Genomic DNA, 12,718 nt, shown 5'->3' with positions numbered 1-12,718 from the left:
TGTAAAACCTTTATTTTAAAGGTTTTTTAATGTAATTTAGTTTTAAATTATTTAATCTGATTTTTAAACAAGTCATTTATCTTTAGTATTTTGCTTTATGGTTGTGATAACCAAATAAAGTTTTTCTTGAACAAAAAAAAAACATAGCTACTTTAATGCCTCACTTAGATTGAAGGTTGGTTGGTACTACAATGACAAAACTGCACTTTTGTTTTCCTCAATCCCTCCCTCCCATTGTGGGATTGCTGAAGCCCTGGCACTGTGACAGTGAGACTCACAGCGCACTATACGAGTCTGCGACCACCCCAACCATTCTTCCTGCTTCCTTTAACTTTAGCTGGTAGAAGGCCTCGCTAGGCCGCTGCGTGGCCATATGCTGCCTGTCAAAACTGATTTCAACATTTCCTTAAAGTGGAAATGGCTGCTTGTTTCCTCACAAATAAAATTATATTGGTTCACTTATTGAATAAGCATTTGCAAAGCCAACAAGTCTGATTTTGGCTGACAGCCTTATGACTTTGTCAATGCTTGTTTTATCATAGCTTTTGTAAAACTGTATTGTCGAGAGAGATGCTGGGTCATCACAAATATTAAAAAACTAAACTGGCGAAACATACCAAAGGATGAAGCGGACGAGCCAAAAGCCCCTATGAGTACGTTTATTATATATATTATTTTAGTAAAATCGAAAGGTCGTGGCAAATGTATAACAAAACAGCACTTAAATAACTTACAAATGCAAAAAAAACCTGAGGGAGTCCTACCTTGGCGATAGACTTCACCCACTCCCTCGCCGTAGCCGCGCTATCCAAACCAAATAGGTACAGTCTCTCGGATTCGGTGTAGATTTCAAAGGTGCTCTCGAATCTGTGATGGGAAGAGAGGAATTAAGCGAGGCACTGAGGCAAACTTACAAAAAACTGAACGTAAATTAAAAAAAAAAGAATGTCCCCCAGAAGTGCACATGGGTGCTCGTGTCTAGACAGGCAAGGTTCAATTCAGGCAGTCTTGCACCAGCATGTTATGGCATGGACTCACAATTCTTCTGCGCACACCGTGGCAAAGAGTAGCACCAGGATCTCCCCTTCACCCTCAGTGTTTTGTTAGAACTGTAGCCACTGATGCCAAAGGGGCTGGAACAGAGTCAGTCAGACTCATCCCTAGCATTGGGAACACTGTAATGCTATTTTACTGACTAATGTCAACGCAAAAAGCAGAGACATGACAAATCAATCAATCAAAACATTTGTAGAGCGCACTACATACCCGTGAGGGTTTCAAGGCGCTGGGGGGTGCTTTTACTGCTCGAAAATCCAGGTCTTAAGGAGTCTTCTGAAGGTCAGCAGGTCTTGGGTCTGCGGTAGGTGGATGGGGAGGGTGTTCCAGGTCTTGGCGGCAAGGTGGGAGTACGATCTGCTGCCGGAGGTCGCTCTTCGGATGCGGGGGGCGAGGGAGTAGTCTGCGGAGCGGAGCTGGTGGGTGGGGGAGTAGAAGCTGAGTCGTTTGTTGAGGTAGGCGGGTCCAGGCCTATGGAGTGCTCTGTGTGCGTGGGTGAGGAGCTTGAAGGTTATCTCCTTGTTGACGGGGAGCCAGTGCAGGTCTCTCAGGTGGGGTGTGATGTGGCTGCGGCGAGGGATGGGGAGGGTGTTCCAGGTCTTGGCAGCGAGGTGGGAGTACGATCTGCCGCCGGAGGTCGCTCTTCGGATGCGGGGGGCGGGGGAGTAGTCTGCGGAGCAGAGCTGGTGGGTGGGGGAGTAGAAGCTGAATCGTTTGTTGAGGTAGGCGGGTCCAGGCCAATGGAGTGCTCTGTGTGCGTGGGTGAGGAGCTTGAAGGTTATCTCCTTGTTGACGGGGAGCCAGTGCAGGTCTCTCAGGTGGGGTGTGATGTGGCTGCGGCGAGGGATGGGGAGGGTGTTCCAGGTCTTGGCAGCGAGGTGGGAGTACGATCTGCCGCCGGAGGTCGCTCTTCGGATGCGGGGGGCGGGGGAGTAGTCTGCGGAGCAGAGCTGGTGGGTGGGGGAGTAGAAGCTGAATCGTTTGTTGAGGTAGGCGGGTCCAGGCCAATGGAGTGCTCTGTGTGCGTGGGTGAGGAGCTTGAAGGTTATCCCCTTGTTGACGGGGAGCCAGTGCAGGTCTCTCAGGTGGGGTGTGATGTGGCTGCGGCGAGGGATGTCGAGGATCAGACATGCCGAGGCGTTCTGGATACGTTGAAGCCGTCTCAGGAGTTTGGCCGAGGTTCCTGCTTAGAGGGCGTTTCCGTAGTCCAATCTGCTGCTGACCGTTCTTCTTGTTTTGGTGGGGATTCACTTGTAGATCCTGCGGAGCATGAGGAGGGTGTTGAAGCAGGAGGATGCGACGGCATGGACATGCTTTGTCATGGAGAGGGTGGAGTCAAGGATGACCCCTAGGTTGCGTGCGTGGTCGGTGGGTGTTGGAGCAGTTCCTAGTGCTGTTGGCCACCAGCAGTCATCCCAGGCCAAGGGGTGGATCAGAGGATAAGGACCTCCATTTTGTCCGAGTTCAGCTTCAGTCGGCTGCTCCTCATCCATTCAGAGATGGCCTTCATTCCTTCGTTGAGGTCCTTGGTGAGAGAGAGGGTCAGCTGGGTGTCGTCGGCATAGTAGATGATGTTGAGGTCGTGTAGTCGGGCAACGTGGGCGAGCGGTGCCATGTAGATGTTAAACAGCGTTGGGCTGAGGGAAGATCCATGGGGTACGCCGCAGATGATTTCGGTGGCTTTGGAGGGGAAGGGAGGGAAGGCGGATGCTCTGTGTTCTGCCGGAGAGGAAGGAGGTGGTCCAGTTCAGGGCCTTCTCTGAGATCCCAGCATCGTGGAGGCGTGTTCGTAGTGTGTGGTGGCAGACCATGTCGAAGGCAGCTGATAGGTCCAGGAGGATGAGGGCTTCGGTTTCTCTGTTGTCTAGCAGGATCCTGATGTCATCAGTGGCGGCGATGAGGGATGTTTTGGTGCTGTGGTTGCTTCGGAATCCGGACTGGGACGGGTTCAGGATGTTGTTCTCCTCGAGGTAGCGGGTCAGCTGTTTGTTGACGGATTTCTCTATGACCTTCGCCGGGAAAGGGAGCAGGGAGATGGGCCAGAAGATCTTGAGGTCCTTGGGTTCCGCCTTGGGTTTCTTGAGTAGGGCGTTGATCTCGGCGTGCTTCCAGCTCTCTGGGAAGGTTGCTGTATCGAAGGAGATGTTGATGAATTTCGGGAGGTGGGGTGCGATGGTTGGGCTGGCTTTGTTTACGATTTGGTGTGGGAATGGGTCTGACAGATCCAGAGTGGATGGTGTTAATGATCTTGATAGTGTCGTCGTTGATGTCGGTCCAGGAGAGCAAGCGGTTGATGCGGATGGTTGTCGTGGGGCGGAGGTTTCAGTGGTTGTCGGGGTGGTCGTGGCGTTGAAGCTGTCGTGGATGTCTGCGATCTTGCGGTGGAAGAAGGTGGCCAGGGAGTCGCACAGTTCTTGCGAGGGTGGGATGTCGTTGGTGTTGGAGCTGGGGTTGGAGAGTTCCTTCACGATGTTGAAGAGTTCTTTGCTGTTGGGTGCGTTGTTCTCTAGGCGGTCTTTGAAGGAGGCCTTTTTTTGTGGATCTGATGAGGTGATGGTGTTTGCGGGTGGCGTTCTTGTGGGCTGTGTAGCAGTCCGGTGTTCGTTCCCAGAGCCAGTACTTCTCTAGCTTCTGGCAGGTTTGCTTGGAGGCCTGGAGGTCTTCGGTGAACAAGCTGGCTTTCTTGGTGGTGTGTCTGTTGGAGGGTTTCTTAATCGGGGCGAGGGTGTTGGCGCAGTCGATCTATTGTCTGAGGTTGCGGGAAGCGGTGTCTGGGTCGGTGAGGTTGACGGGTCGGTTTCGGGCGAGGGTGGTGTTTAGCTGGTCTTCGGTGACTTTTCTCCAGCAGCGGCGAGGCATCTGTCGGATGTGGTGGTGCGTGGTGGGTTTCCTGTAGGTGAAGTGAATCCAGAGGTGGTCGGTCCAGTGGAGTTCGGTGGTGTGGTTGAAGGAGACGTGGGGACTTGCTGTGAAGATGGGGTCAAGCGTGTGGCTGGCGGAGTGGGTGGGTGATGTGACGAGTTGTCCGAGTCTGAGGTTGGCTAGGTTGTCGGTCAGGGTGCAGGAATTGGTGTTGTTGTTCTCGAGGTGGAAGTTGAGGTCCCCAAGGAGGATATAGTCCGTGGAGGCGAGGGCGTGTGTGCTGATGAAGTCGGCGATGGAGTCGCTGAACGGTGGTCGTGGACGGGGGGGTCTGTAGATGAGAGTTCCTCCGAAGGTGGTGTTGGGATCGGTGTGGATCTGGAAGTGCAGGTGTTCAGCTGTGCTGAGGGTGTCGTCGGTGTTGGTCGAGACTCTGAGGGTGTTCCTGTGGACGATGGCAATTCCTCCTCCTATTCCGTTGGTGCGGTCCCTGCAGATGATCTTGTAGCCTTCCGGGATGGCTATGGCGATGTCGGGTGCCGAGGAGGGGTTCAGCCAGGTCTCTGCCAGGAAGGCGATGTCTGGGGTGTTGGAGACGAGTAGGTCCCAGAGTTCGACAGCATGTTTGCGGGCGCAGTGGGTGTTGAGGAGGATGTATCTAATGTTGTTGGGATCTTTCCTGGTCGGAGGCTTGGCGAGGCGGATGCTGGTAAAGCTGCAGTTCAGACAGGTGAAAGGCTTCTGGGCAGCCAGGAAGCAGGTGTGTGATCGTCCGGTAATGAGTGCGTGGAGGGTGCTGGCATCGTAGCAGTGTTGGGCGTCGTGCCGACCGCGGGGGCCAGGGGTTCTGGCCCTGGGCGCGGTCCAGGCACAGACGGGCGCAGACTGGCTTGCCTTAGGCGCGCCTTGGGCGCACCCAGCAGCAGCCGCCATATAAGGGGAGGGGGGAGGGAGGAGCAGTTGGGATGCGGGAACGGGGTGGCGAATGGGAGAACGAGGGGGTGGGGCCGCAGGGAGGCTGGCGGGAAGAGACGGGGAACAGAAGGCATAAGGGGACGTGGGCACCAAAAACAGTTCACTAAGGGGCAAAAGAGAGTCCACAAAACGGCACAGAACAGTTAGCGCAATTCAGTAAAGTGAGTAAAAGTGGAAGCACAAAAAAATACACAGAGCGGGGGAGGGAGGGGCGAACTCACGGAGCAGCAGCAGCTGGGACCAAAGGCAGAGCAACACAGGCGGAGCTGTGCGGCCTAACCCGCAAGCAGGGTCAAGGCGTATTAGAGTTGTCAAAAGTGTACAAATGCATAGCTGGCCATTTTCATAATACAGATATTAGTGACGCCAAAACTCGACTGTAATATGAAAACCAGGCATATTTATATATACACACATTACAGTAACATCTACTCTATGTTGTAAGTTAGTGAGAGGAACAACGCTGAAGGTCGAGCTCTTTTATAAAGTCATAGAGCTGTGAGATAACTTGGAATATCCTTATGAGGTTCCTCTAATGTTATATAGTCACTATATTACCCTTCGCCCATCTTTGAACAACACAATGTGTACCGCAGATGTGTGGCATAAAGGCATAATTGGTAATAATAAAAAGCATACTCTAATTTGCAGTTTGACATTTGCAACAAAAATATATTTTAAGCAGTTTATTTCACAACAGCAGCGGTGCACGGTTACACCAAGATGCTTTCCCACTTCAAAGTAATGAGCTCCAGTGGTGCTGTAAAATATACTGCTATAACTGTCACCTTATGTGCTAATAACGGAGTTTTCAGGGGACAGGTAGTTAAGAAGAAAGAGTTGAACAGTGTCCTATGTCTTTCATAGATTGTAATGTTGCTCCTCTCAGTGTCTTCCCTTTCACACACTTGTGACTTTGGCAGTAGGCATTGTGACGTCGCAATTAAACTGTAATACATTTTTCCGAAATGTAATTATCTTTTTACAGGTGAGTAATGAGGTTAAAAATAGACTGGAATTGAGAAATGACAAACAGGATTTTATGTACTCGTTAAAGGCTTCCGTGAATTATACATTGCAACTGTTTGCATTATAAAAACCAGTAATCACTTATCAAACAAGTTGAGACTCATTCTTTTGAAGCAGTGTCATCCAAGGCGCTCGTTTGTGAGTCCAGCCTTACAATCTTTTCAGAGATCCTACAAAATGTGTCCAACATATATTGCAGATAGCAAGAGATCGTACACCCCTGTCAAAACAATTCACATTGACACTAATACACTGTCTCTCACAACGGACAGTGGACCAATGTGGTTTGAGCAAGGTAAGACGTATGGGTTCTGCCGAGCCATCCTCTTGGCTCTACTAAGTTAAAAGAGTATTTTGTTGTCATCTTCTTGCTGAAGGGACAGGAAAGCGTCTGATTGATGGTGTCCGTGAATTTGGAATACGGAGTTAAGACGTTGCTCCTGTGTGCTGATCTTTGTAGCAAGTGGCTTATCGTCTAACTTGGTGATGCAAGTCGTATTTGTCATTTTGTTTTACAATACTTTCAAAAATGTAAAGCCGCATGTCAGTAACTCTGAGCAAAGAGAAGCAATTATACAGTTGAGCTAACAAAAGGACCCTTGACTTGGAGCCTGGAGTCAGCAGAACTCCTACGTCAGGCTTGCGTCCTCACATATCTGTGAGGACCATAGTTCTCCATGGCTAGTACTTGGTCGCGCAGTGATGACCATCGATTGACTGAGTTTCTTTCTGTGAGGACCATAGATCTCCATGGCTGGCACTTGGTCGCACAGTGATGACCATCAATTGACTGAGTTTCTTTCAGTGAGTACCATAGTTCTCCATGGCTCGTACTTGGTCACACAGTGATGACCATCGATTGATTGAGTTTCTTTCTGTGAGGACCATAGTTCTCCATGGCTCGTACTTGGTCACACAGTGATGACCATCGATTGATTGAGTTTCTTTCTGTGAGGACCATAGTTCTCCATGGCTCGTACTTGGTCACACAGTGATGACCATCGATTGATTGAGTTTCTTTCTGTGAGGACCATAGTTCTCCATGGCTCGTACTTGGTCGTGCAGTGATGACCATCGATTGACTGAGTTTCTTTCTTTGAGGACCATAGTGCTCCATGGCTCTTACTTGGTCACGAAGTGATGACCCTCAATTGACAGAGTTTCTTTCTGTGAGGACCATAGATCTCCATGGCTGGCACTTGGTCGCACAGTGATGACCATCAATTGACTGAGTTTCTTTCAGTGAGTACCATAGTTCGCCATGGCTAGTACTTGGTCGCACAGTGATGACCATCACCGATTGACTGAGTTTCTTTCTGTGAGGACCATAGTTCTCCATGGCTGGTACTTGGTCATGCAGTGATGGCCATCGATTGACTGACCTTCTTTCTATGAGGACTACAGTTGTCCATGGTTGTTACTTGGTTGTTACTTGGTCAAGCAGTGATGAACATCGATTGAGTGAGGTTTTGACGGCACATTTCACAGTAAGAGCAGAGCCTCTATTATCCACAACTCCTCTTGTTGCAGAGCAGCATGCAGTGCGTAAGCTTCTTTCACTTCATGCACAAAGCACTTTTGTAGATGTACTCTGCACAGTTACAGAAATAAAGCACAAGGGTAACGTGCAAAAAGAAAGGATTACACCATGAGAAAAGTCAAGTCAAAAAGATGGAGAACAACTATAGCATAAGAAGTAGAGGACAGATGTGTTGTGAGCAACAAACGAAAGTGCACGCCAGAGTTTAGGAATAAGAGAAAGCACAAACGCAAAATGTGTCAGAAGGGATCAGAGAGGGCCAACCAACTGGTTCTGTGTAGCAAATCTGCCTGTATGGGGTGAGACAAAGGAGCACATATGGAATGCTGTATACACAGAGAGAAATGGAGACGCGCAGAAAACATCAAGTAGAGGAGAGAGGCAAGAGAAGAGGAAAACAGGGCTCCAGGGAGCAGGGAAACTTAGAAAGAAGACCAAATAACTGAGATAAAGACAGAATGAACAGGTGAAAGGCAAAATGTAGAAAGACCAATTCGAAAAACAAAGTATTAGTCCAGCCAGTACATTCCGTCAGTACAATGTGAGTGAGGGTGAGTGTGCTTGAAAAAAAAATAATCAAAGCTTATTTTTCCTGATAAGCAGGTTTTTACAAGTGAGTCTGACACTAAGGATGAATGAAATTCAATTTCCCCGCATGAAGTTTTGCAAAGGTTGTAAACTTTTCCACTTTGTGAAGAATGCAGAGTTGTGTAAATTTGAAAAATACATTTTCAGACAAAATTGCAACAGGATTCTTGAAGACTTGTAGAAGTGGAAGCATGCTGAAATTCTTCTCTGCTAAACATAACTTTAGTTAGATTTTATTTCTCAAATTTTCTAAGGTTACATATTTTAGCCTTACAAAATTTAAAACATGCACCAAAAAGTTTGCAGAAAAAATACTTCACAACTTTACAAAGGTTCTGTGTTACACCTATCCGTCATCTTATGTCCTTCAAAGTTTTGAATATATGGCATTTATATTTTCCCGAATGCATATGGCAGTTCATGATTTCCTGGATAAGGTTTTGAGAGTTCTGAACATTTCTGGGTATCTAATTGTTTTTAAATCAGAAGCAGTGTTCAGAATTGCTGTTCAACCAACAATACAATAGTCCTTGATGTTTGATCAAAGTTTTTCCCAACTCTATTTAAACTCAACAAGCAGATGAGAAAAGGCTTCAATACAACCTGTGGCCATTCCCAGAACACTGAGTGCGTACACCAAGACTATATATACAGCATCGACAGACTCACCCATGAGTGTCGGCCGGGTTGACAACTAGGCATACAATCTCGGACATCTTGATCTCTCCATTGGGGGTTGGGCTCCGGTCGCTTTCATAGTAGCTAAGGATGCCTTCTTCGAGGACACACCACCGGCGACTGAATTCTAGAGGGCAAGAAACAAAAGTGTAAAATACTGAAGCAGATAATAATCAACAAATTGCAGTAAAGACACATGGGCTGATTTTCTTTGGAAAAAAATAATCACAAAAGTACTTGTGCCAACTAAAGATATATCCTCTTCACATGAGTAAAATAAACCCACTCGCAAAGGCAAAGAGTTGAAAGGAATCCCACTTAAATATCATTTCTAAACAGCAGTTTGTACATTTAAATACAGAGTGGCCAAAGCCAAGCAATGCAAGTAACAGTCTCCACCAAAAATTCCACAGCAGTTTGTGTGAGAAGGTGGCTTGGTATATGCCGTCCACTAATTTAAGTGGGCACCCTGTACCAATCCACGCGAGCCTTATGATGTATGAGGTCAAAGATAACCTTTATGAAAGCTATCCTAGTGGTAGCTGTGGAGAGCAGCCTTCAGGCCTAATCTTGAAGGAATGTAAAGAAGCTTGTTTTACCAGAATATCACCTCCTGAATGACTAAATGAAGAAGAACCACAAAGTAGTTATATAAAACATGTATTTATTAATATAACACTGTCTACTATCCTCTACACGAGAATAGAACACAAAGCACACAATACTGGATCAATAGAACAGTTGTAAGTAGCACAATACACAGCAGGCTCCAGAGGGAGACCGAACCATATACTAAAATAGTGGTATAACAATCACGACTTGACTAGACACAGTGCCTAGTGCACGTAGAATTGCTGGGACCCCAAGGAAATACCCAAGGTGATAACACAGGAGCCCCACAAAGGACGAGTACAGTGAGGAAACATGACTGCATGCTACGAACAACTCTATGGGAAAGTCGTGGTTGCAAACTTAACATTTAAGGACCCTTCTAGGAGGACTTCGAGCAAACCCTTCGTAACTTAAGAGTTTAAAGAGCCACCCCACGCGTGGATATCGTAGTATCAGAGTTACCCATCCCATCGGAGCCGGGTGCATAGGTCTGAAGTGGCAACGGAAACTCTTGTCGTTCTCTATGGAAGGAAGTGAAGAAGCACTGCTGTTGTGAAGGGGAAAAGGGTCCGGTGGAATACAAGCCTGGATTCTGGATGAGAGGAACCTGAAAGCAGAGGGGACAGAGTCTTGGTCACTTCAGAATGATCAGGGGCTTGGTAGACGAATGCCCACCGATGTCGGGTGCTACAGGTGCGAAGAGAGGATGCTTGACTCTGCAGCCACGAGGTCCCAGAGGCGTCGAGGACGACCAGGAGCTGGAGATGAGCTGTCCCATGAAGGATGTCGAGTGCTGAGGGGTCAGTGTCCGGCGGGAGCACCAAGAAGCCTTGGCAACAGCAACCCACGCAGGAAGGACAAACAGGTTACGGTGTGGACCAGCAAGGTCCAGGGGACTCACCAAGCAATGGGGAGTCAGGGCATGTTGGGAGCAAACCGGAAAGCAGAAGAACAATCAAGGTGACCCTCAGGGGGACCCACAGGCTGAAGGACCAGGAGTCGCGAGGGGACCTCAAGCAAGATTGCAAAGCACCAGCCCAAGGAGCAATTGGTGCCAGGAGGTCGGAGTTCTTTGGTGCAAATACTGCTCAGTGTCAGGACTAACTACACTGAGTACAAAGCACAAGCTCAGGAATCGCCAACAAGCATATGCACATGCAAATGGACACGGTGCACAGGGGTTCGGGTTAAGCCGCCACCACGAGGGATACTGGCCTCAAACTCGGTGAGAGGGCAGATTGACCTCGGGGACCTTCAGGAACCCACCTCCTGTGTTGCAGAAATCTTTGGAGTTTGCAGGAGGTCAAGAGCAGCTACCAGTCAGTTGTGCTTTAGGTGCCTCTGAAACAGGGGAGTGACTCCTTCACTCCAAGGGAGATTTTTCTGTTGACTTAATTGCACCACAGGTCCTGCACGGAGTCTGTATGGAGTCATGGCACCAACTCAGCTTCGGATGGAAAGGGGGACGAAGTCAAGGCCAGTCGAGGTCCTGCGAAGTTCAAGGTGTACAGACGGTCGAAGGTGAGTGGTTTCTTCTTGCAGAATATTGTCCGTGTAAAATCTAATGTCCTGTAGCCAGGTAACCCATTTTATACCCACGGGAGAGGGTTGGACAGATTCAGGGGACCCTCCTAGGGGAGGGGCAGGACAGAGGGGTGGCTAAACCCATGTCCTTTGTCCAGTTTCGCGCCAGAGCAGAAGCCAATGGCTCCCAGAGCCAGTTTGAGCTGGACTATGCAAAGGGACACCAAATTTGCCCCCAGTGCAGACTTCAAACATTCTCAGAGTGCACCCCCCCAGCCCCAATACACTAAACCCTGTCTGGGAGGTGGTCACAATTCCCTGTCACAGGATGCTTATTGTGCTGTCTTCCTCTGCTCGAGTGTGGCTCAGCAGCAGGAGGGCAGAAATGTGTCTCTGGCGGGCAGCATCCATTTTGTGCTCTCCGGGTTGAGAAGGCTGGCACAGGGTAGACCAGAAGGGTGGAATCATACCTCCCACATCAGTTACTGGTGTGGGAGGTATGATTCCAAGATGTTTGATACCAAACACAAAATGTTTCTATGCAGCCGTTTGAGATAGCATTTACAGCGAGGTTATAATGCCTCTTTCCTTCTATGTCACAGACAACCCAGAAGAATGGTCTCAGAAGAATGCAGAGAGGCCCTACACATGCAGGGGCACTCTCTCACATAAAACCCAGCACCCTGCCTTCAAGATTGATAAGGCCTGCTACAGGGGCGACTTAGAAGTTTTAAATGTAGTGACCATTAGATATAGTGAAACTATATCTAAAGTAAGTGGTGCAAACACCCTCTTACACAGGCTGCAGTAGCAGACCTAGAGTTCCATTTTGCTGGACCTCTCATGGGCGGCATAATACATGCTTCAGGCCATGGGAGGCCTCTGGTGTACCATATACTATGGACTTATAAGGGTACCCCAGTATCCAATTTGGAGTGTACCAAGTACATATAGCTCTATTTCATGGAGAAAGCAGATAGGCTGGAGTCCTGATTAGCAGGATCCCAGCCAGACTAGTCAAAAACAGTGAGACATCAAGCAAAAAGTGGGAGTAATCATAAGCAGACTCTACTTTCCTACAGTTTGTATCTCACAAGACACTGATAGAAGATTTTCTCCTGTTTTTCATGGGAGTGCTTTCTAACTAGTACATGGCAGGAATCGTGCCTTGTAAAACGCGAGTATCTGAGAGTTTGGGAGGAACGCGTCCCCTTTATATTCCATATTCACACCGAATAAATTACAGTAGCTAAATTTGTTGCACAGTTCTGCCAGCATTTACAACTCCTTAGCTTTGCATGTCTAGCACAGTGTGAATGGAATCACTCCCCCAGCCCAGTATACAGGATGCAACAGCTCCGGTGGGTCATGCTATTTTTATACATCTGCCCGTCCACACACTGCCATGTTTATTACGCATTACGACATTTGGTAGTTTCATGATCAGCTCTGCATGCCATCATATAACACCGAAGGGAATCTGGAAATCTCTCGGTTTTAACTGTAACAGTTTTTGAAGACACAAAATAAAAGCTCCTTACATTTTGGCAACCCAGGCAAATTTGTAAGGCAGCAACAGGTGGACTTGAAATGTATATTTGATTATTTAGTTGCATAGAAGCTATTAGTAAGTAGAATCTCTATACACACACACACACACACACACACAGAGTGTTACTGATAGGGATAGGTTATGGAAAAAAACGAAAGATTTCATGATCTGTGAACTCTAATGCACACTTGCTCACACCCAGAGACTGGATCTACAGTGGTTCAATTCAGTTTGACAACATTATATGAGCTTTTCCCTTTACGGTCTGCTTCCGGCCTGGGTTCGCCTACTACACACCTAAC

General features: G+C 48.1%; 1 protein-coding gene across 9 annotated transcripts in view; it reads right to left on the bottom strand.

The window, feature by feature from the left end:
• Positions 1-12,718, bottom strand: part of ARAP1 (ArfGAP with RhoGAP domain, ankyrin repeat and PH domain 1) — a 768,097-nt gene that overhangs the window by 126,337 nt on the left and 629,042 nt on the right. For all 9 annotated transcript variants that reach the window (XM_086933788.1, XM_086933791.1, XM_086933794.1 and 6 more), the window contains exons 19-20: positions 8,720-8,855; positions 765-867 (exon numbers count right to left, since the gene is read on the bottom strand). In XM_086933788.1, the coding sequence (XP_086789914.1) occupies positions 765-867; positions 8,720-8,855 (239 nt within the window). The remainder of the gene's footprint in view (positions 1-764; positions 868-8,719; positions 8,856-12,718) is intronic.

This window comes from Lissotriton vulgaris, chromosome 8 (assembly GCF_964263255.1).
Source record: "Lissotriton vulgaris chromosome 8, aLisVul1.2, whole genome shotgun sequence".
Classification (NCBI taxonomy): domain Eukaryota; kingdom Metazoa; phylum Chordata; class Amphibia; order Caudata; family Salamandridae; genus Lissotriton; species Lissotriton vulgaris.
This window is presented reverse-complemented; position numbering and strand designations above follow the sequence as displayed.